General features: G+C 35.2%; 2 protein-coding genes across 2 annotated transcripts; both read right to left on the bottom strand.

Annotated features, from left to right (window-relative positions):
* Positions 1 to 3,254: 3,254 nt before the first annotated feature.
* LOC132269727 (extensin-like) lies at positions 3,255 to 3,833 on the bottom strand. The gene has a single exon (XM_059770982.1). The coding sequence runs from the start codon at positions 3,831 to 3,833 to the stop codon at positions 3,255 to 3,257; it is 579 nt and encodes a 192-aa protein (XP_059626965.1).
* Positions 3,834 to 10,409: 6,576 nt separating this feature from the next.
* Positions 10,410 to 22,309, bottom strand: LOC132269395 (serine/threonine-protein phosphatase PP1 isozyme 2). Its single transcript, XM_059770576.1, has 4 exons — positions 21,732 to 22,309; positions 13,151 to 13,710; positions 12,895 to 13,074; positions 10,410 to 10,783 (listed from the first exon to the last, which is right to left on the bottom strand). Exons 1-3 carry the CDS (start codon positions 21,928 to 21,930, stop codon positions 12,901 to 12,903), a joined length of 933 nt encoding a protein of 310 aa, XP_059626559.1. The 5' UTR covers positions 21,931 to 22,309; the 3' UTR covers positions 10,410 to 10,783; positions 12,895 to 12,900.
* Between the last annotated feature and the right edge of the window lie 346 nt (positions 22,310 to 22,655).

Raw genomic sequence — 22,655 nt, 5'->3', positions numbered from 1 at the left:
GGGATTGACATTACCTGATTATTCATCAAATTTCATGTTGATTTTGGAGTTAGTTTGGATGGTCATCACGTCAATTTACGTACCAATTTGATTAATTGAGAAATTTGTGATCAAAGAATTTTAATGGCTAAAAATCATGAAGATAAATTATTTATTGTCCTAACAAAATTTTAATATTTGAAATTGTGTTAATCCTTTCAACTAATGTACTTTGAAATTTAATTTGAAATTTGTATTGGAAAGTTGAGCACCGACGCAGCTAAACTTGACAAAGGCAAATCTCTCTCTCACACGCACACATAGTGGCCATGCGGAAAGAAGATAACTGTAGGAGTATTAGATACGTAACACTTTATTGATGTTCATTAGATGTAAACTATTGTGAGAAACTAGTAACACGATATATATATATATAATTGTCAGGAAAAGGAAGCGGAAACCCTATGTTGGCGCCTTCTTGATCAGGTGGCGAATCAGTAATTGGTGGAGGCGGTGGAGGCCATTTTTGAGGTGTTGGCTCCAGTTTGGGAAATGGTGGTCAAATCTTCAGTTGGTGGCTTCCCAAAACACCACCACGACCCGCAACCCTGCAGCTTGTTTTGTTTTGGAGAATTTACAGAAGTAGTGTCGAACCCTCCAAGTGCAGCCTGTGCTGGATGGTCATTTGTTATCTTGGTAGTATTTCCATTAATATTGTCATACGGAGCACTTCTGCTATGTATTAACGGAACCAAGACAAGCAACAAAACGAGCAGTGCAAATGAAGAAGTATATAGCTTCATTATGATGATGATGACTTCTTAATTTAAGTAGAGACCTCTCTTCTCTTGTACAGCTTTTGTTAAACTAGGGCAGTGATCACCAAGGATAGGGTATATATATATATATATGTATAGTGAGAGAGAGAGAGACTCAATTTGTACTTGTGATTTCATTGAGAACCAACAAAAACTTAGGTGGGTTGGTATGCACATTGCACATGCAGTGCTAGGTAGTATTGGAAGATGACATTTATATAAGACGTGGCCACAAGACATGACATTAATTAAATACTACTACGGACTGAAACATAACATGTTAAACAAAGATTATGAGTGCAAGAAAAGTCTAATAACGGAAGGCCATTTAGCAAATAAGTGGGTTAGTTTGTATGAAGAATTTTGAAGTGTTAGATTTAGACTTTGTACATCTATTAGTCTAATTTTTAACAATTTTTTGTCTTCAAAAAAAAAAAAAAAAAAAAATGTTGGTAATTTGATGACTTCTCTTACATTCTTAATGTACGCCTTTAATTTGGATATTGTATAGTTAATATTTTCTTCCATCATGCAATTTTTCATTGTTGGATTGATTGTCTGGTTGCCGAGTAGGTACATGAAATTAAGAGTTTTATTTTTCAGAACTATAGTTGGTGATAGGAATTTAAGAGTTTAGAATATGTATGTCTATAGTGTAACAAATGTCATTTGTCTCGTATCAAATTTGGATAGAAAAATGATTGAGTATAAATATGTGAGTATGCAGCACTACCCAACAATTTAAATTTTTGAATAAATAGACAAACACCCACCTATTACAAACTATAATATTTTATTATTAAGAAACTTCACATTGATCGTATTTTACTGTTATTTTTTATGATATACTAAAGTCCCGCCAACTTCTGTATGATATATTAGTGTTTGAAACTAATCATAAAATTAATAATTAAAATTAAAATCTATTGATGAAGGACTTCACTTTTTGAAATTAAATGAAACTTTTTTTTCTTTTTCTTTTTTTGTTAAAAAAATTAAATGAAACTTGTTAGACTAATCCTAATGTATAATGAATCCAACTAATTTGTAAATCACCCAGCTAAATATTGATTTTGTGGCAGAATGCCTTTTCTTTTTTATTAGAAAACAGAAGAGGGGACTTAATAATTTGAATTTTGGGTTGGGCTTCATGATGTTTGGATTGGGCCATTAATGGCTTGTGGTTTTGCCTAGGTTTCTATCTTTGTCGTTTGGGCTTAATTTCTATTGCGGCATTTTTTTCCTTTACATTAATCTTCTCTTTTTAATAAATCTGCTTTACCTTTCAAAAACAATAATAATAATAATAATAATAAAAAGAAAGAAAAGAAAGGAGGTGGACAAAATGGGTAAAAAAAATCCAGCCAAAGATTATAATGGTTTGGTTCCATTCAGTTAACTAGTTAAGGATAAAATTTGGACAGTACCCGAAAGAAGTGTTTTTGGGTGAAAAAGACCCATTTAGCTAAATTAGTTACTGAGCCAAATTGATTTTCAACAGAAAATCTTCGTTTAGGGTTCTAAAATTGTGCGTTTTCTTATTTTCGGATTCTAAAATTGTGTGTTTTCTTATTTATAGGAGGCCTGAGCCTAAACATAAGTTGGATTTATCTCAAATTTTATATTCAGTAATTTTTGTTATTAGGTTAATAATTAATTTTATATTATGTTTGTTTTTCTATTTTTTCAAAAAATTTAGACAAATTTTAAGTTTTTAGGCTTATTTTTAATTTTAGTATTACTTTGTTTTGCTAATTCAATTAAATTATCAATAATATCTCATAGAATTCTTTGTCAATTTCTTTCTCGAACGATTTCCCAGCTTTCCCCCTACATCAATTGCCATCATTACTTATTTCTTTTGCTCTGTAGATTCAATAGCTCCTTGCGAAATTTTGTTGATTTTAGTCATTAATTATTTCTTATATTTTTTTCAGTAGAAATTATTTAAATGCAAGCATGAGAGAAAACATAAGCAAAATCATTTTCCTTCCTTCTATATTTAATTAAAACTTTTAGTGATTTGACAATTTTCCTGATTATTCATCAAATTTTATGTTGATTCTGGAATTAGTTTGAATGGTGATCATGTCTACTTACTTACAAATTTGATCGAAAATTTGTGATCGAAGAAGTTATTGGTTAAAAATCATGAAGAACTAGATTTCTAAAACATTAATTGTACGTCGACCTAACAAAATTGTAACATCGGAAGTTGTGTTTTTCGTTTCATTCTCACCTAAAGTAAATCAACAGTGGCTATGCAGAAAGGAGGTAAGTGTAGAAGGAAAACACAGAATATTGAGAGCAGTTAGGAGCAGAATTAGATACTTGACACTTTATTGATGTTCATTAGATGTAAATTCTTGCAACACGATATATATATATATATATAGGACCACAATTTCCATTATTTTTCCATACAATTAAAGAGTGCAAGCGAACACCATATATAATCTACTTGTCATGGAATGGAGGCCGAGGCACTGTGTTGCCATGCCCTGGATGAGGTTTCGTATCAGTAATTGGTGGAGGAGACCCCCAATTCTCAGTCGGTGGGGGTCTCGTATGTGGAGGCGGAGGAGAACCCCAATTCTCAGTCGGTGGGGGTCTCGTATGTGGAGGCGGAGGAGACCCCCAATTCTCAGTTGGTGGCTGTGTGTTTTTTGGAGGTGGTGGTGGAGGGCCGTGTGGCTTCATTTTCCGATTTGGTGGTGGCGACTTTTGTTTTCGTTGACACTTCGGAGACGGCTTTCGTTTTGGGGAACAAGATGACGATTTGTTCTTGGAAGGGGAACATGGAGTAGGCGCCTTGTTTCGTTTTGGAGGCTGTGGTGGCCCATAGGGCGGATATTCGTAGTAGGGAGGAGTTGACGGTGGCGGCGGCGGTTTTTTGCCTATTGTTTCAACCTGATGTCGTGTTTCTTCGGATTGGTTTTCATTAGAATCGTCGGTATTGGCAAAGGCATTGTTGGTGCAATATATTGCAACCAACAGCAACAAAATGAGGAGGAAAGATGAAGTTTGTAGCTTCATCGATCCTAACATAATCAACTCTGTTATGCAGCCACTAGTGGAGAGATTGTGAGTAGGGCATTGACCAATGTTAGATATGTATATGCATATATATATATATATATAGACTTTGGAGTCCAAATTGTGACCTCACGAAACAAACAAAAACTAAGCTAGGGTTAATGGCGTACATTTTGCACATGCAAATGTGGAGTGGGGAATGCACATGCAATGCTAGGTGATAGTAATGGACGATGGTAGGTCCAACAGACTGAAGTAATAAGTAGTGTAACTTTTCTAATGTGTGGAGATCAGGGATTTAATTACGTACCATAACATATATTTTCACGTTCATGAAAAAGAATGCTTGATAATGGAAGCCCTGAGCAAAAAGGTTGGTAGAATCACTCTGGTATGATCATTAATGTACAATATAGTTATAACTCACACAAACGCCATTGTTTCCATCATCTGGTTGCAAATAAGTATGGAGAGCATGGGGTTTGTTTCGGAAGATCGATAGATGGTGGTAAGAGGAGGATTTAAAGATCGAGCTGAAATGTGTGTGTGGAAGTCATCACTTAGCACAATCTACCAAACCTCTACCAACTTTTAGTTCGAGAAGAAACCTAACAGGTAAGGAATAATTTGATCTGTAGCATAGAATTAGTTTCTTGTAATTTAAGAAAAAAAAACTTGAGTTGTTGGGTAGTGTTGCATACTCACTCATATATACTCCATTATTTTTTCATCAGAATACGACGAGATGAATCCCCATGTAACACCAGTCCACTCATTATACACTCGTGTAAGCCCCGTGGTTCAAGGGGGCTCCGGCTCGCTAGCAAAAGGAAGGGACACAGACACAGTGTTAGCCTTGGGGAAGTGGTGGTGGTGGCTGGGGTAATCGATTTCAACAGATCATATGCGGAAGTGTTGAAGTACAGCCCCAGTTGGATGGTGATTTGTTATCTTGGAATTATATCCAACAATATTGTCATAATGAAGGAAGCAGTGCTGCGCTGCTATGTATTGCAACCAAAACTACTAGCAACAAAATCACCGGTATAAATATATAGGGGCAAAAATATAAAATAAAATTAAAAAAAAAAAAAATCAGCAGTATTAATGAAGTAGTATACAGCTTCATTATGACTTCTTAATTTATTGAGCTTTGTTTTTTTTTTTAAAAAAAGTTAAAATTTCAATTAAAAATTATTGAGCTTTGTTGTGCAGGCTTTGTATATAGGGCAGTGACTTAGGGTATATATATAGAGAGAGAGAGAGACTCAATTCATAATCTCTAATTGTGATTTCACACACAACCAACAAAAACTTTTAGCTGGTGGGTTGGTATATGCACATTGCACATGTAATTTTAAGTGCAGATTAATTTAATTTACTAAAATACAGTGGTGGATGCACATGCACATGCGCATGCACATGCAATGCTAGGTAGTATTGGAAGATATATAGCATATAGACATGCATGTGCCAGAACTCATGAGATTAATTAATAACATATCATCATGTTCAAAGAAGACTATGAGTGCAAGATATGCCTCACAACGGAAGGTCATTAGCAAACTAGTTGGTGCTTAATTGATGAATTCTTTTACGTACATTCCTTTTGTACAACTTTAGTTTGGATCATACTTCATATTTTCTTCCGGCAGTTTTTCGCTGTTTGATCCATCTGATTGCAGAGTAGCAGGTAGATGAAATTACGGATTTTTTTATTTTATTTTATTTTGTTAATTTTAGTTATTACATATTTCTTATTCTGTTTTTCGGAGAAATTATCAAATGCAAGTACGAGAGAAAATAAGAGAAATCATTATATTTTGCTTTAAGAATGTTAGAGATTCACAATTTACGTGATTATTCAGTAAATTTCATGTTGATTCAGAGTTAGTTTGGATGGTCATCGAGTCAAATTGCGTACCAATTTGATTAAGAAATTTGTGAGAAAAAAGAATATTGTAATGTTTTTAAACCACGAAGAGATTTCTAAAACGTTTTCATTTCCAACTAATGCACTTAGAAATTTGCAGTCGAATATTGTTGAGCATGGATGCATGCTAAAATTGACAAAAGTAAGCACAATGCATAAGGCAAGTCTCACTCAGTGGCTAAGGATAAAGAAGAAAAGTGTAGAAGGAAAGCACATAATATTGAGAGCAGCAAGGAGTAGAATTAGATACTACTTGAAATGTTCATTACATGTGAACTCGATCTTGTGAAAAACTGGTACCACCATACATATATGATTTATTGGACCCCACAAATTTCATAACTATTAAAGCGCGAGCCCTGAATCAGGTGGCGAATCAGTAATAGGTGGAGGCGGTGGAGACCTTTTTCGAGGTGGTGGAGACTTTTGTTTTTTATGACACGGTGGTGGTGGTAATGGCAGCCGGTTTCATATTGAGCAAAACTTTTCCGAACGTGGTACTTCCGGCATGATTAGTTTTGGAGACACTGGCGAATTTGGTAGCTCAGAGGCGTCATTGCCCTGCTGTGGATGGTGGTCAAGTCCCAACCATTGGGTTTCTTCGGCTTGGTTTCCATTAATGTTGGCAAAGGCATTGTTGGTGCAATATAATGCAACCAACAAGAAGAAAATGAGGAGGAAAGATGAAGTTTGTAGATTCATCGATCCTAACCTAATCAACTCCATCTCATACACAGACCCAGTGGAGTAGTTGTGAATATGGCATTGACCAACGTTAGGTGTGTGTGTGTATATGTATATATATAGACTTTGTAGTTCCTAATTTTAAACTCACAAAAGCTAAGCTGGGTTAATTGTGTGCACATGCAACTTTGGAATGGGGAGTGCACATGCAATGCTAGGTGCAAAGCTTCCACATAAAAGCTAGCAATAGCTAGTTATGGAAGATTGAAGTGAACAACTTTCTAATAATTTCATGCAGACACAGAGTTTAATTACCATACCTTTTCATGTCCATGAAAAGAATGTATGTGCTTGATAATGGAAGCCCCTGAGCAACATGGTTGGTAAACCACTATGGTATCACTAATGTACATTCGAATTATAACTGTGTTCATCACGTAAATGCCTATTGTTTCCATCGTCTGGTTGTTGTGTGTGTGAAATCCATCACATAACACAGCCTAAGAAACCTGCATCATGTGCCTAATTTCAGTGCGACAATGGAGAAGAAACCTAAGATGTAATATTTGATATTAGGGTTTAGGTTTGTCAAATTACTGGAGTGTCAGTTCGTTGTTGTTTGCTCCATCGGTCTGGTTGCAGAGTTGGTAGATGAAATTATTGATTTTATTTTTCAGAAGCTATAGTTGGTGATAGGAATTTAAGAGTATACAAAGCATGTATATATATATATATATATATATTTATTTATTTGTAATGGTAAAGCAAACACACCCATTATATTCTGTTCCAGCTAGAAACTAACATTAACGCCCCCAAGACCTCAACTGGGGCACATACAAGTCTAAGATATTCTGTGGAGTTCAAAATTTTCCTTTTCCTATTAGAAACATCATATTTTTCGTTTTTTATTTATTTATTTATATATATATTTTTTATGAGATGATAGTCCGACCAAGATTTGTACGATATTTAACTGTTTGAAATTAAATCATAAACTTAATGGTGAGAATTAAATCTATTGATAAAGGACTTCACTTTTATGAAATTCAATGAAACTTGTTAGATTAAGCCACAACTTGCTTTCAATCTAAAAATTTTTATCTGATGCGTAACATGGTTCAATTGGATCGTGAAATCAATTCTGATTGAGATTGATCCAACTAAAATATCTTGATTCAAATTGATTTTTATTTTTTTGGGAATTAGGATATCCAGAGTTTTACTTAACTAATTCCAGAAGACTGTCTCTCTACACGAATCAGTAAAATTTGATTGAGATTGATACTGTTCCCTCAGTTTTTCAGTCTTTTTTAATTAGAAAATAGAATAATCAGACTTAAGTCAAATTTGGATGGAGAAAACGGGAGAAGAACATTTAAATTGCCTCCGTGTATAACAACTCATGACTATATCAACAAGAAAGGTTGTAAGAATCAATAAAAACTAATAAAGAGTTCTTAATTTTATTTTTATTTTATTTTTTTATGGGAAAAAAATAATAATAATAATAATAATAATAACAAAAACAAAAACAAAAAAACAAAAGATGAAGTATCCCACACACCTCTCCACCTCAGGGCACACATAACATCCCACAAGTCACATATACCGAGCAAGATTGAATAAGTCACCAGGGTTTAAGTTTTCACCCACCAGGTCAACTTGCAAGCAGTATTAAAGGATTCTAATTTGAATTCACAGTATCACATTTTAAGCTATTTTTGGTTTCTAAGCTTGGGGAGGGAATAGGGAAAAAATGAAACTGAAAGCAACAAGGAAAAGCAGATATGAGAAAGGAACAAAAAAAAAAAAAAAAAAAAAATTCAAAATTTTGTTGATTTTAGTCATTACATATCTCTTATTCTCTCTTCCGGAGGAATTTGTTTAATGCAAGTATGAGAGAAAATAAGAGAAATCATTTTTCCTTATTTTTTGCTTAAGAATTTTAAAATTTGATAATTTGCATGATTATTCAGTAAATTTATTGTTGATTTTAAATTAGTTTGGGTGGTCATCTAGTCAAATTACGTGCCAATTTGATCAAAGAATGTAATATTTTTTAACCACAGAACATCGAAATTTCTAAAACGTTTTCATTTTCAACCAATGCACTTCGAAATTTGTACTCGAAAGTTGAGCATCGATGGATGCTAAAATAGACAAAAGTGAGCACAATGCATAAGGTAAATCTCACTCACACAGTGGCTAAGGAGAAAGAAGACAAGTGTAGAAGGAAAGTACGGAATTTTTTTTTTTTATGTTCATTAGACGTGGATGCCGTGGAGGCCTTTTTCAAAGTTTCCACAAAGTGGTGGCGACTTTTGTTTTTTTGACACAGTTGTGGTGGTAGTGGCGAAAGGCGGTGACCATGCCGGTGGCTTTAGTCTTGGAGAAAGGCGGTGACCATGTCGGTGGCTTTAGTCTTGGCGAAAGGCGGTGACCATGTCGGTGGTCGGTGGCTTTAGTCTTGGCGGGCAGTTTCGCCGTCCACACCATGAAAGCTTGTTTTGTTTTGGAGAATTTGGTGGTGCGGAGGTGCCATTGCCCGGCAGTGGATGGTCAAGCCCAAGCCCAAGCCCCAACCATGGTGTTTCTTCGGATTTATTTCCGTTGGTATTGTCAATGTTGGCGAAGGCATTGTTGGTGCCATATATTGCAACCTACAACAAGAAAATGAGGACCACCAATGAAGCTATCCTTCCTAAGCTAACAAATTCTCTAAATGCAACACAAGTGGAGTGGTTGAGTAGGGCATGGACCAACTGTTAGGTATGCATATATATATATATATAGACTTTGGAGTCCTAATTGTTATCTCACAAAGGTAACAAAAGCTAAGCTAGTAATGGTAATGTAAGATGGCAAGTCCAACCGATTGAACCTAGCAATGGTGTGCACATTGCACATGCAAATGTGGATCGGAGAGTGGAGTGCACATGCAATGCTAGGTGCAAATGTTCCACAAAAAAAGCTAGCTAGTAATGGACGATGGCAAATCAAACCGATTCAAGTAACTTTCTAATAAGCGGATCAAGAAACAAATGCAGAGAGAGCTTAATTGCCATAACATTTCATGTTCATGAAAAGAATGTGCCACATGATGGAAGCCCCCGAGCAAGAAGGTTGGTAAACCACCCTGGTACTAATGCACATTCGAATTATAACTGTGTTCGTCACATAAATGCCAGTGTCTGGTTGAAAATAAGTAGGTAGGGCATGCAATAAAGAGCTGAAATCTGTGTGAAAGCCATAACATAGCACAACCTACAAAACCCTTGCTCGCTTTCAGTGCCACAACGGAGAAGAAACCTTAAGATGTAAATAATATCTTATGCAAATTAGGGTTTAGGTTACTCAAACTACTGTAGTGTCACCTCCTCCTACAGGAGAAGGATTCAAATGTGACACAGACAGAAACATAAAACTCTGGATTGTTACACGGTGAAGGATAAAACCATTTACAGAAACCTCAAGGGTGGGCAAAGCCGTATTTCCATGAGAGCACACAATTAATTTACAAAAACAACATGAATATATTAAATGTATCATTCTTTCTGTGTCTAGATGTCAACTGGTGCAAGAAGAAGGTTGCAAATTATTAACATAAACAAATAAAACAAACAAGTAAAAAACCCTTAACAGAGTTTTCATTTTTAGGAGTAATATGTACCAGCCTTTTTTATAAAAAATTATGCTACAGACCACAAGAACAATGTCAAGCTTTTGTATGATCTTGATTTCATTATATATATAATATATCACACATGTTCTGCAGGCGAGGTAAAGAATTTCGTCCAGTTAAATGACTTTACCGACATATATCATCCCTTCGATGAAGTTTGAGGTCACCTACGTTTGCAAATGAAAATAAAATATTGTAGAACCCGAAAACGAACCTTGCAATAAGAAAGCGAGAATCGATCGAAAATTAGTTCAATTCTAAACTAATGCTAAACTGACACAAAATCAACCGAATTAACCCCCTGAAATCTACAAGTTCACAACAATTTACAAATTCAAATGCATTTACAATTACTGTAAATTTGCGTGAGAAATAAAAAATTAAAAATTAAAAAAAAAATTTAATAAGAAAGATTTTTTTTGCACTTTGTGTCACCACTTCAGGAAATAGTTGCAGCCAATCTTGGAAGTCCTGAAACTTCCAACTCAAAACACAATATTTCTGAAAAGAAAATATTTTAAACTCTAAATAGTCTAAATGGCTAGCATAATGATAGCAACGTTTACATACTCAACTTTAATAGGCTTAAAATCCAGCATCTTCACGAGACCTTCACCAACTCATGCAAACGCCGCAAAGGCAGGGCTTCTGCAGCAGAGGAACATGAAAACATCAGCAACAATGACAATGTATAACAATGATTGAAATATATGAGCAGACATGCAGAACCCAAAATAGTGACTGAAAATCGATGAAATGACAAGGGATGTCATAATATGCATAAGAACTGCATGGCTTAAGCAGCTATGAGATGCCCAAATCATTTCAGTTCATATTTTATAAATGGCAGAGTTTTGAGGATGTGCTTTTCCCTTGTGCTATTGCAGACACCGTTCATGCTTGTGGGTGTCTTTTCTAATCTATCGCATTTTGAGGCTACACTCGATTTGGGAGTTTAGATAATGAAAAGGAGAAAAATGATACCAAAAGCAGGAAGGAAAAGCGACGGAATTTTCTTTTCTTTGTTTCTTTTCTCCTAATTCCTGATTATTATTTCTTTAGACATTTTAGCTACTTAATTATATTTAAGAATGAGAGAATATGAGAGAAATTGTTTTCCCTCTTTTCTTTCCATTTCTTTTCCTATTCATTTTCCTTACCAGATCACCAAATAAAATGAAACATTAGTGAATGTGTGAAAAGGAACTTGCACCAGTTTCAATTATTTTTTGAACATTTTACTTGAGCTATGGTATATAAAGAGAATACTAATATTTCTTAATCCATTACAGGCACTATGTGCATAACTTTTTCTAGCTAAGTAACATTGTAGTCTCACTGTTTAAAGGTGACAACAGTCCTCCATAGAGTAAGAAAATGAGATTACAAAAGATAAAATAAATAGATGTTTTTGGATCTCGCATTGAAAACCCTCTTTTTTTCTTGAGAAATCCTGAAAAATATTCATTTATTTTTACGGTGGGTTCCATATTTCATATGTATACAAGTCTTTTACGTTAATCATTATTATTACTATTTGATAAGTGCGTCTTTTAGTTTTACCTTTTTTTTTTTTTTTTTTTTTTTTTTGGACAAGTACATCTTTAACTCTTACTACTACTTTTTTCAGATAAGTACGTCTCTTACTTTTACTATTATTATATGTTATATGAAACCAGAAAGAAGAAATAACAGGATAAATTGTGGATATCAATGTAGGAAATAATGATGTGGAAAACAAGACAGGTTTTCTCTAAAATGGCATTGTAGACCAATTGAAGGGATGTGGTGCAACTGGAGGTAAAGGTTGTGTTGTGCATTAGTAGTGGAGATATTCTTCATCTGGTGTCCATCATATATCACTTTTTTTGGCTCTGACAAGATTAAGTGCTTCTAAATTACCCAAAGGATGCTGAAACATGTATGAAGCATATATATAGTTGTATCTGCCCAAACATATAGCAAACAAATCATCCTACTACTACTACTAACGATAATAGGAATAATAAAAGAGACAAATAAACTCTAAGGGGTAGGCTCAAGTGGGTAAGTCACTTGGCCCTGGAAGCATCAGAACTAAGGTTCGACTCCTCTTGGGTGCAAACAATTCCTTGAGGGGGGTGTGTGAGTATCAGCTAGGGAAAAAATAAAAGAGATAAATAGTTCATCTTTCTCCCTTGATATAACTGGAAAAAGATGTGGGAGTGTTGGACTCAAAAGTAATTAAAAAAAAAATTTACAATTATGCTCAGCCGATGCGTGGAGCCATGGGGGAGAAATTAGGAATAGACCTAACCTATGGCAAAATAAAAATAAATGAGTAAATTATTTAGACAGCCAAAATGAAAACACTAGTAAGAACTAAGAAGTACAGTCCAAACTTGGAGATAAAATACAATAAATTTACACACAATTGTCTGGAGGGTATATGTCAAACTCCATTGGTTGATGAAAGGACTAAGAAAAAGGAAAATAATGCAATGTATTTTAATGGTTGAATAAGGAAAGTGACCATGACTAAGCCAAAAAGGTTGTACAAGGTACCATAGAGTGGGGGACTAAATATGGAGAAAACTAAAAATCAAATTTTAAGTTTTTTTTTTTACTCCACTTTCCAAGGAACGTGGAATTTTTTTTTACATAAATAACAGTATATATTAGGGTACAAGGTTCCAGAATCTAAACAAAGAAATCAACATCATGATTCACTACTCTGACATAAAAAAATTATAGAAGAATCAAGAATGCAGTCATCACACCTTCGTTTATAGGAATCTAGGTTTTCTGTCTGCTGGCTTCAAAATCTGGAAAGAGCACATTAAACTTTCATCAACACTCATCATTGCGCCGGCATTATCAAATTCACCACAGTAATTGGGAGCAGAGAATATTGTAACAAGCTGTCTGTCGGCAAAGAATTCATACCCATCCTCCACAACCTGGAAAAAGAAACATTCTAGTAAGTATCATGAGTGACATGAAACAAACCAAGACCAAGAAGAGAACGTCAATAACCTGATGTGCACGACAAACAAGGTCCATATCGTGCTTCATTAAAAATTCTGCCACCATATCATGGCCAAAGGTATACGAGACTCCCCGGTCATTCATTCCCCAACCTTTCATCTCTCTGCTAGGATCCGACCAAAGTAAATCACAAAGCAAACCAGAGTCAGGAACATCAGTTGGACGAGATAAGTTTCTTATCTGATCTAAATTTGCTAGATCAGGGGAAAGACCACCATGCATACACAATATTTTTTCGTCTATGAGAGCAGCCACAGGAAGGCAATTAAAACAATCAGTGAAGATTTTCCAAAGTCTCACATTAAACCGGCGTTTACATTCATCATAAAATCCATAAATCCTGTTAATGGAAGCACATTCATGATTTCCCCTTAAAAGAAAGAAGTTCTCTGGGTATTTTATCTTATAGGCAAGCAGAAGGCATATTGTTTCCAAACTCTGCTTGCCGCGGTCCACATAATCCCCTAGGAATAAATAATTGGCTTCAGGAGGAAACCCTCCATATTCAAAAAGCCTTAAAAGGTCACCATATTGCCCATGGATGTCACCTGAAATTCAGGAAAACAAAAGTACTCCGATTAAAAACAAGAATGCAGCAAATTATCTGAAAAGAAAGAAAGAAAGAAATATATAGAATTAACAACTTATATAAAAATAAATTAAAAAAATTAAGAAAAATAAGATATGCGAAAAGTCTCCAAACGATCCGAAGGAAAATGATGGTAAGAATGAACATGATAATTCCGGTCTATTGACCCATCCAGATTAAGGGGAGTACGGCCTCATTAGTCTTCCCTGATGTTGCAAATTTTAAGACCATGTTTCGTAATTTTAGAAACCGTCTGGTTGTTAGTTGATATCTGGGCTAAAGCTCTTGCATTTGGATTCTTTACATGAATGGGTCTCTTCAAGCCCTTGGTCCAGGATGGAGTCAACTGGCCCACCATATTTGGTAGCATCATTATGTTAAAGGAGAAGTACAAGAATACTTGCTACTTTCATATACCAATAAATGTTTTTTAAGAAAGAATTCCTTGTGAATTGACAAGGCAAATAACAAGTAAGAGGTAGATGTGTATTTTTATACTGGTGCTAGCTAGACTATCAGACTCTGGCTAGTCCCCTGTATACTTTTCTCATGTAACACCAAATGTGGCATGCTAAAGCAAATTTCACCTGTTAGTTACTTTAGCAATATAGACCACTCTTAAGTAGAGTGGTATAGTGGGGAACAGAAATCACTGATCAAATGAGATTAAAGGGTGTTGCATACGATTTCCATGCAAACCAGAGCAGTATAAGATTGCAAGTATGGAGATATATCATTATACGGTTATACCATAATGTTATTCCCTTTTTAAAATTCCTGCTTGCACAATTAAATTGGAAGTGTTGAGCATGATGAATGTCTTGTATCATCTCTTGTACGGACTGATGACTCCTATCAAACTAACAATGACACTGTTAAAATGTATGAACTGTCTTGTCATCTATGTTACCTAGACTCTTCAAAAGTAAATAGGGCTGCAAAATGAACCAAGCTGTTCATGATCAGATTGGGCTCAGCACTGCTCATTTGTTAAGCAAACAAAAATAGCTCAAGCTCAATTTCTAGGCTCGTTTAGTAAACAAGCCAATCCTTGAACAGTATTGGGCTCAGATCGTCTAGGCTCGTGAACATGAACTCGTGCAGACTCGTATACTTTCGTGAACATAGGCTCATATAAGCTCATGAACACGTTCATAAGCATAGACTTGTATAGGTTCATGAACATAAGCTCGTGAACATAGGCTTGTGTAGGACTATATAAGCCAAAAACATCACACATAAGTAGTTAGAGGAATGAACTTGGAAAATCACAAGGGAAACCTGATAAAAATGTGGCTCTCTTCTCAAATTAATATGAGTTGCAAATTAGCACTTTTTGATATTTTGAATAATGGGGTCCTAACCATATTCTTTTAGGGACCTAAGCATGTGAACGCAAATTGCCCACCTCATAATCAAAACCCAAGGCCAACTCATGGACAGTAGGTACCTCTTTAACACCAACTGTTTATGTTTTATAGGTAAAGTTTGATACATAAACTGCCAAAAACACGATATGAACCAAATAATTTTTAATATAAATAAAGAGCATCACAAATGAGCAAGACATTAACTTTAAACAGTAATCATGTGATTTGCAACAATGTTGATCCAAGTAAAAATCCATCCACAAGCACCACTAAACTCTCCACATAAACCAGTAAAACACTTCTCACGTAATGAATAACGTAAAGGACAAAGGAATCAACCAGCTAATCTCATAATCCATATTACCTTTTAAAAGAATATTTTTCCATATTGTCCTTCCATTCCACCTAAATCAAATTCCATCATAATTAATTTGTTCAATAGAGACAAGGTTTTATGCGTGATAAAACTTCAATCCTTGGCCTTCAGAATGGATAAATATGATGGGACATACAGAAAAACAAAGAAGGACAAATATGGTACATGTGACCAGTTTTACTGAAGGTTATTGGATGATGACATCCAAGACCAAAATAATACCTCAGAAAATTCCACAAAAATAAAAATAATTAAATGATTAAGAAACTATAATTGAGATCAATAGTTGAATACAAACACACAGTGATACTGCAATAAAAGGCAATTCAAGCGGCCAAGTAAGCATTAAAAAAATATTTGATCAATGGCTCCGAAGTGATTCAGTAACTCATACACCTGATCAAAGGAAGTTGAATGCACCCAACGTATACATGTTTAGTTATTAAATGAAGGAAGAAAGAATAGGCATGGTTCTAAGTTGTGGTAATTTTCTTTCTAGGCAATGGAGTTTGAACCATGATAGAAACATCAGGCGAGGCATACTAGGAATTGGATATCGATACTGAGTTTTTAGTCATTAGCAAACCACCAAAAAGCAAATGATACACTTTTGTTTTAATCCCAACTTGTTAAATTTTAATGTTTAAAATTATTTTTGGTCAATGTTATGGCACCTAGAAAACATTTTACATATCATACTAGACTTTATGGCACCTAGAAAATATTTTACATATCATATTAGACTTTATACAGATTTTAAGCCAATCTGAGAATGAAATACCATCAATATTGAAAAAGCATTCACTAACTAATACAAATAATAACTAAAAATGCAGTTACGAATCATAAATTTTAAAAATAACAGATAAAGCCATTTCATGGTTACTAACTGCATTTTTATCTTTTATACTTGAACAATATAAAGTATAAGATATTATAAAGTATTTTTTAACACTCTCTCTGTCTCTCGAACACTATAAAGTATAAAAAAAAGTTCACAACCCTCCTTCATACTCAGGTCTCTCCTCGCACTTAGCTTACTTCCTTGCACTTAGTTCCTCCACCAGGGGGGTGCTCAAAGCCCCCCTGAAAGCTCAAGTTTTTCTTGCAAGGTCGAGTCTCTCCCTTGCACCCAAGTCCTCCCTGCGAGCTCAGGCCTCTCATTGTGGTCACTGGAAACTCCCTACAGTGCCAACTGAGCCTCCATTCTTCTTTCTCAAGTCTCGAACATCTTTTCTTGTCTGTTAGAAGTCATTTCATAGCACTTCTATCGGACAAGGGGCAAAAGACTAAGACATAGAGCGATCGTTAATTAAAAGAGAAAAAAAATGCAAAGAAATGACATAATGACAGGATAGTCGAGTTGATATAATCTCATATGTTTTCTTCAATAGCGACGACAGTCAACTTTTACTCTAAAAGCATTATAGTATGATGTGTTAGATGTGCATGAGAAATTACTCTGGTTTGCACAATAACATTACAAACATAAACCATCCATTGTTCATTTTTAGTGTTATTTCTGGTCATTTGCTATTATTTATCACACACTTTTTGCTTTATCCATGTCTTTTATGTGATTAACAAGAAAAGTGCAATAGGTAATTTTGTAATCTGAATTTGTTGTGGCACATTCCTCTGTACCTCCAAACCATTGATTGTGGCATTCTGAAACTCTCATCCCTTGTGGAGTTTCCGGAATCTCAACAAATATTCTGATACATGCAGCTTTGACACCCATCAAGACTATCTGTTCTTTTATATTGTGCGGAGGATTCTGTCGAAAAGTACTATTATTACTCATGGAATTGTCACATAGATGCATCTTGCATCCCTCCTATATTTAATATAGGGTAAATTACTCCGACTTCCCCCTAAGGTTTGCTTTAATTACCCGACTAAAGTTGTGAAAAAATTTTGGTTGACTTAACTCTCACCACCCCTGCCTTAGTTGACCTAAAATAATAATTTTAAAATTCCAAAAATGCCCTTATGCAAAATAAAATGATAAAATTAACTTTATAAATATTTTAACACTTAATCAATACAATATTTATATATATAATTGAAATTAATTTTTTATCAAGCAAGCTTTTAGAGTTAAATTTTATAATTACATAATTTTAATTTTAAGGGTAAAATATGCAAAAAAAAAAAAAAAAAAAAAAAAAAACTAATTAACGCAAACTAAATTAGTATATATAATAATTTAATGTCAAAATTAATATGTATAAATAATTGAATATATAAATTTCATTAAAAATACATATATGCATATGCATACACATTAAACACACATATTTATAATTTATACATTACATATGTACATACAAGCAATAAACCTCCACCAGTAGTGACCACTGCCACAACCACGACCGTTTTTTTTTTACCTCCACCAACCACCTCCTTCCTCAAATATCTCTCTCTCTCTCTCTCTCTCTCTCTCTAGAATCTCCCAATTCCGTGGCCAAACTGGTCACTAGCATACCCATCTCACGAACCCATTTCAAGCCTTAATTTATCAACTCCGTCACTCCCCAACGCCATATCCACCGCCGACATTACCGTCACCATTGCCATCTAATATCTACTGAAATCTAAGGAATTATGTGTTTCATTTTGCCCTAAAACATTGACAGGAAGAGAGAGAAATCATAGAACATACAGTACAACATTATCACCATTCAACTCTCTCCGACTCATTTCTCATCTCTGCCGGCAATAGCTTGTTGTAGCCCTCTTGCCATCTTTATTCAGAGTTAGGGACATTTCATAAGCTTAACTCTTGCAATTGGGTGGGGGGTTTTAGTGCTTATGTCAGGGAGATTAAACGGTGAAGGATAGTATGAATCAAACCCACCACCATCCACCTCATCTATGTATAGGGTAAGAGAGTATTGCGGTATATTGTTGTAAATTGGGGCTTGGATAACAAAGGAGAGAGAGAAAGAGTCATGCAATTGTTGTGGATTTGGGGTTTCGTTTGATAACAGAGGAGAGAGAAAAAGATGTTGCACTGGTTGTATTAAGAGAGAGAGTTGGGGCAGTGGTGGTAGAGAGAGATTGAGGCGGTGGTGTAGAGAGAGAAGGGGCGCCGCCATGAGCAAAAGAGGATGGTGGAGGTGGCAGTTGGTGAGAGGAGTGGTGGCTCGTGACAGGGATATAAATATATATATAATTGACGAATGTACATGTGTAATATGTATATAGATTAGAAAGTAATGGACTAATATGTTTATATTTATTTAATTTTTTTTTTGTTTATGGGTATTTTTGTACTTTCAATACAAAAGTTTAAGGACAAGGGGTGGTGATAGTAATTTTGTCAAAAGTTTCATCTATGGGTAATTAAGCTAAACCTCGAGGGAGGTTAGAGTAATTTACCCTATAATATACTATCTAAATTCTTCACATTGTTATCTTATGATAAGAGGTCACTTCTATGGATTACATTAGTGGCTCTTTCATCTCATGCTTACTCATTCATGACTAAAGCTTGAAAACACATTTCTACCACCTGCATCATTATGCAAAAGGACTTGAAATGATGGGGATCCCCAGCCCTCCAGGGGGTTTTACTATAATATACCAAGGACCTCCATTCTACGGATAAACCTCTGGCCGATCAACAGGCATGAGGCCCCTCTCCATTTAGATGGCCTCCTATCTTCCCTCAGGGAACTCCTTTGTATGGATAAGTCTCGAGGTGCAAACACTTCCTAGATGTCAACAAGTATATCAAACTTTGTCAAATAACAGTCCATATTGTAACAAACTCCTATAGAAGAGTCCTGCGTTGTAAACGTGTAGCTGAAGTCCGTGTCCCACTAGGGTGCACAAAAAAATGGTGGAACCGATAAACCGGACCAAACCATAAAGTTTGGTTCAGTCCTGGTTCTGAAAACAGAGAACCATTGCTGAATAGTCCGGTTTTGGTTTAAGGTCCGGTAGAACCTAATTGTACCGGTAAATATTATTTTATATATAGTAACAGGTAACCCTAATTCTAATCTCACACCGTCACCCTCTTTTGCTCTCCCACTCATTGCTCTTCTCCTCATTTAAACCCATAGCCAACCATCTCAACCCTCAACCACTCTTCTCTCTCCCTCTCGATTCAACGCCACCGCCGACCATCTTAACCACCATTGTTGTCAACCACATTAGCTCTCCCTCTCTCTCTTACATCCATCTATGGCGACCACACCTCACCCCTTACGCCTAACGCACAGCCAACGGGAGGATTGAGAGCAAGCAAGGATGACGACGGCAATTTGCCGGAGATGATATCCATTTGGCCTTTGTTGATTAGAGTGTAGTTGGCAACCAATTTAGATTTTGTGATGCAAGTGATTTACATTTGGGACTATCATCTTAAGCTCTGTTACAATGACTCTTCAAAAGTAGTGAAGTACCCGGGGCGGACACACATCCCTCGAACATGGGTATGAGATATGTGTCCGACACTTTTGGTTGAACATGTACTTAAAAAGCATATACAATCATTCAATTACATTATATTATTACTTTAAAATGAGTTAAATGCCAATATTGAACATTATATTAGATAAAAACATTACTTTACTCTAGAAAATAAAATGAATATTTAGCCGTGTCTGTGTGTCCTTCTATTTGGAGATTTGACACGTCCGACGCATGGATACATAACCATGTCCGACACCCGTACCCGAGTCCATGTAACATAGATCTTAAGTTCTTAACTTATCAATTCTCTTTGAGGAAGTGAGCGTATCTGAAGATTTTTTTTGAGTTATTGTTCCAATTGATGAAAATATTGAAATTAAGCACCATTCATTATCTAGAAATTTCTAACCAAGATTTCAGTTGTTGTTCCAAGTATCCCAAATTGTTATTTCAGTTATTTGATAAGTCTGATATACACGTTGACACTAGAAAACCTCCCCTCTATGGGTAAGCCTCGTAAAACAATTGATAAGCTCCCTCGGTACCGATAAAACTTGATGACAAACTCGGGACATATGAGGAGCTCCTATATACTGATGAACCAACTTCACTCATTACGAATATCTATCAAAAGCTCCTAAACGTCACTCCTACCTAATAGGGGAAAAAATACGGGTACCTAGTCCTTCTCAAACACATGGCAGTAAGAGTGTCACGAGCAACTTAAAATTTATATTGTGGATTTGAGAAAACTTCCTAAACTTAGGGATCCTTGGAAAAAGGTAATCTTTTTACTTTGACATTTCAACTGGACATCAACTTTGGGACAATAAAAAATGAAGTAAACTGACAAGTACTTTGGGATTAAAGGAGTACAAAGGAAAAGAGAAAATAATGGAAGAGACGAAAGGGGCCTCTTCCCTAAGTCCACCGTATTCCTTCCTCCCGATAATGATGAAAAAGGGCAGAGAAAGGGCTCGTCGCCTTTTTCTTTTATGTTCCCTTCAAACAACACCATTACTTTTAAGTGTAAGAATATAATGATAAAATGTTGAATCACACCTTTCCTTCCTTCAATATTTAAGCTTCACCAAACAATAGGAGGAAAATACCATCTCTTGGGAATTCCTACATCTCAGTTCTTCCAATTCTCTGCAACACGTGCAAATTGAACCACAAGAAAAACAACCTCTACTCTCATTAATCTCAATTACTCTAACTACTATATCAACATAAGCATAAAGTCTGGACCATAGATAACAACAATTCCATCAAATTCAAGAGTTGCTGCATTCCTTAGACGAAGTTGTGATGGTTGGAAGACAGCCAAAAATAACCAAATCAAACTTTATTTGAATTGCTTTAATCTTTTCAGCATGTTCTCTTGCAAATCAAAATTTAAACTATCTTTGTTTCTTTCCAGAATGTAACATGAGAACTTTTTTATATTTTGGTAAGAACAGGAGACTAAAGCTATGTAACAACAAAACAATTTACAACTTGAAACGTCCTTAAAAGATTCAAACTTTAATTTTCCTACTTATATGACCTATATCGGCCGTAGGAGCATTACAGCATACCTACATTGTTGTCCAAAAATCAATTTTAGTCCCATATCAATCATATATTCTTCTCAATCCTATTCAAGCACATGATAACAACATTGTAAATACATGTGAACCTATATAATAAAGATCACAAAGATTATTCCAAACATTCACATAAATCCAACCTAACAGCGATAGAAAATTATACGCCACACACACATCTATATATATATATATATTTGAGAAGAGAGAGAAAACTCACCGCAGATCTTGATGGGAGCTTCGAGCTCCAAGAGATTGGGTTGTTGGAGGAAGATTTCTTTGGAAACGGTACACAGTTGGCGGATCTCGTTCTCGGAGAGCTGAACTTGCCTGACGGTCCTCGCTTGCCGGAACTCCAAAAGCCGATTGATAATGTCATCAAGGACGGCAGGGTCAATTCCCTGCCCATTTTGTGCCATCGATCTCTTTCCGTTCCGATTAGGGTTTCACAACTCAGAAACCCTGATTTGAACGACGGCGATGAAGAGAGATTGTCGCTGGTCCTTGATTCGAGGCGTCAATCTTTTACTGTTGTATTCGTCTCTCTCTTTTAGATACATACACACAATAGTCTAAATTGGATTATTCTTCTTGGAAACAAGAGAGAAAAGATGGATGTAATCGGTATTATATATATTTATATATATAATAGTGAATAGAATAATGGAAATAGGGAAGATAATGGGTCGTGAGGGGTACGAGAGGCGCGGACTGCAACTCCAATGTGGCGGAGGCGCCTATACCTATGATCAAAATTCGTCTGAGTCGATAAATCCGCTACCCGTGCGTGGTTCTAAATTTGTCCTCAACAATCAGCATCAAAGTCTATTTTCTAAAAGGCCCTTCTAGGGTTTCTGTGTTTTTTTTTTTTTTCTTGCTTTTTTTCTTTCCAAATTAAACTTTCATTTAATTTATTTAAATTTAGATTTTAAGTATAATAGACGATTTAAAAAGGTGCATGTACTATAAACTAAGAACAAACTTAATAAATGTTAAGAAATTATATAAATTAGAAAAAAGCTAAACTATTATATATATACACGTGTACATTGTATTTAGTTAATAGTATAGATCCATTTTAACAGATCTCAAATCATAATTTAAATGTGAATTCACGTTTTTTATTTTTTGAAATTGAAATGGA

The sequence above is a fragment of the Cornus florida genome, unplaced genomic scaffold (assembly GCF_030987335.1).
Source record: "Cornus florida cultivar Cherokee Brave unplaced genomic scaffold, ASM3098733v1 CherokeeBrave_3.0.0_Hap2_Chr08, whole genome shotgun sequence".
Lineage (NCBI taxonomy): Eukaryota > Viridiplantae > Streptophyta > Magnoliopsida > Cornales > Cornaceae > Cornus > Cornus florida.
Note: the sequence above shows the minus strand (reverse complement) of the source record. Positions and strands in the feature narration are given on the sequence as shown.

Coding starts and splice junctions, on each gene's coding strand:
- LOC132269727 (XM_059770982.1), bottom strand. CDS start 3,833: ATGAAGCTACAAACTTCATCTTTCCTCCTCATTTTGTTGCTGTTGGTT.
- LOC132269395 (XM_059770576.1), bottom strand. CDS start 21,930: ATGGCACAAAATGGGCAGGGAATTGACCCTGCCGTCCTTGATGACATT. Junction 13,711..21,731: donor AGCTCCCATCAAGATCTGCG/GTGAGTTTTCTC, acceptor CCTGAATTTCAG/GTGACATCCATGGGCAATAT. Junction 13,075..13,150: donor TTGTTTGTCGTGCACATCAG/GTTATTGACGTT, acceptor TTCTTTTTCCAG/GTTGTGGAGGATGGGTATGA.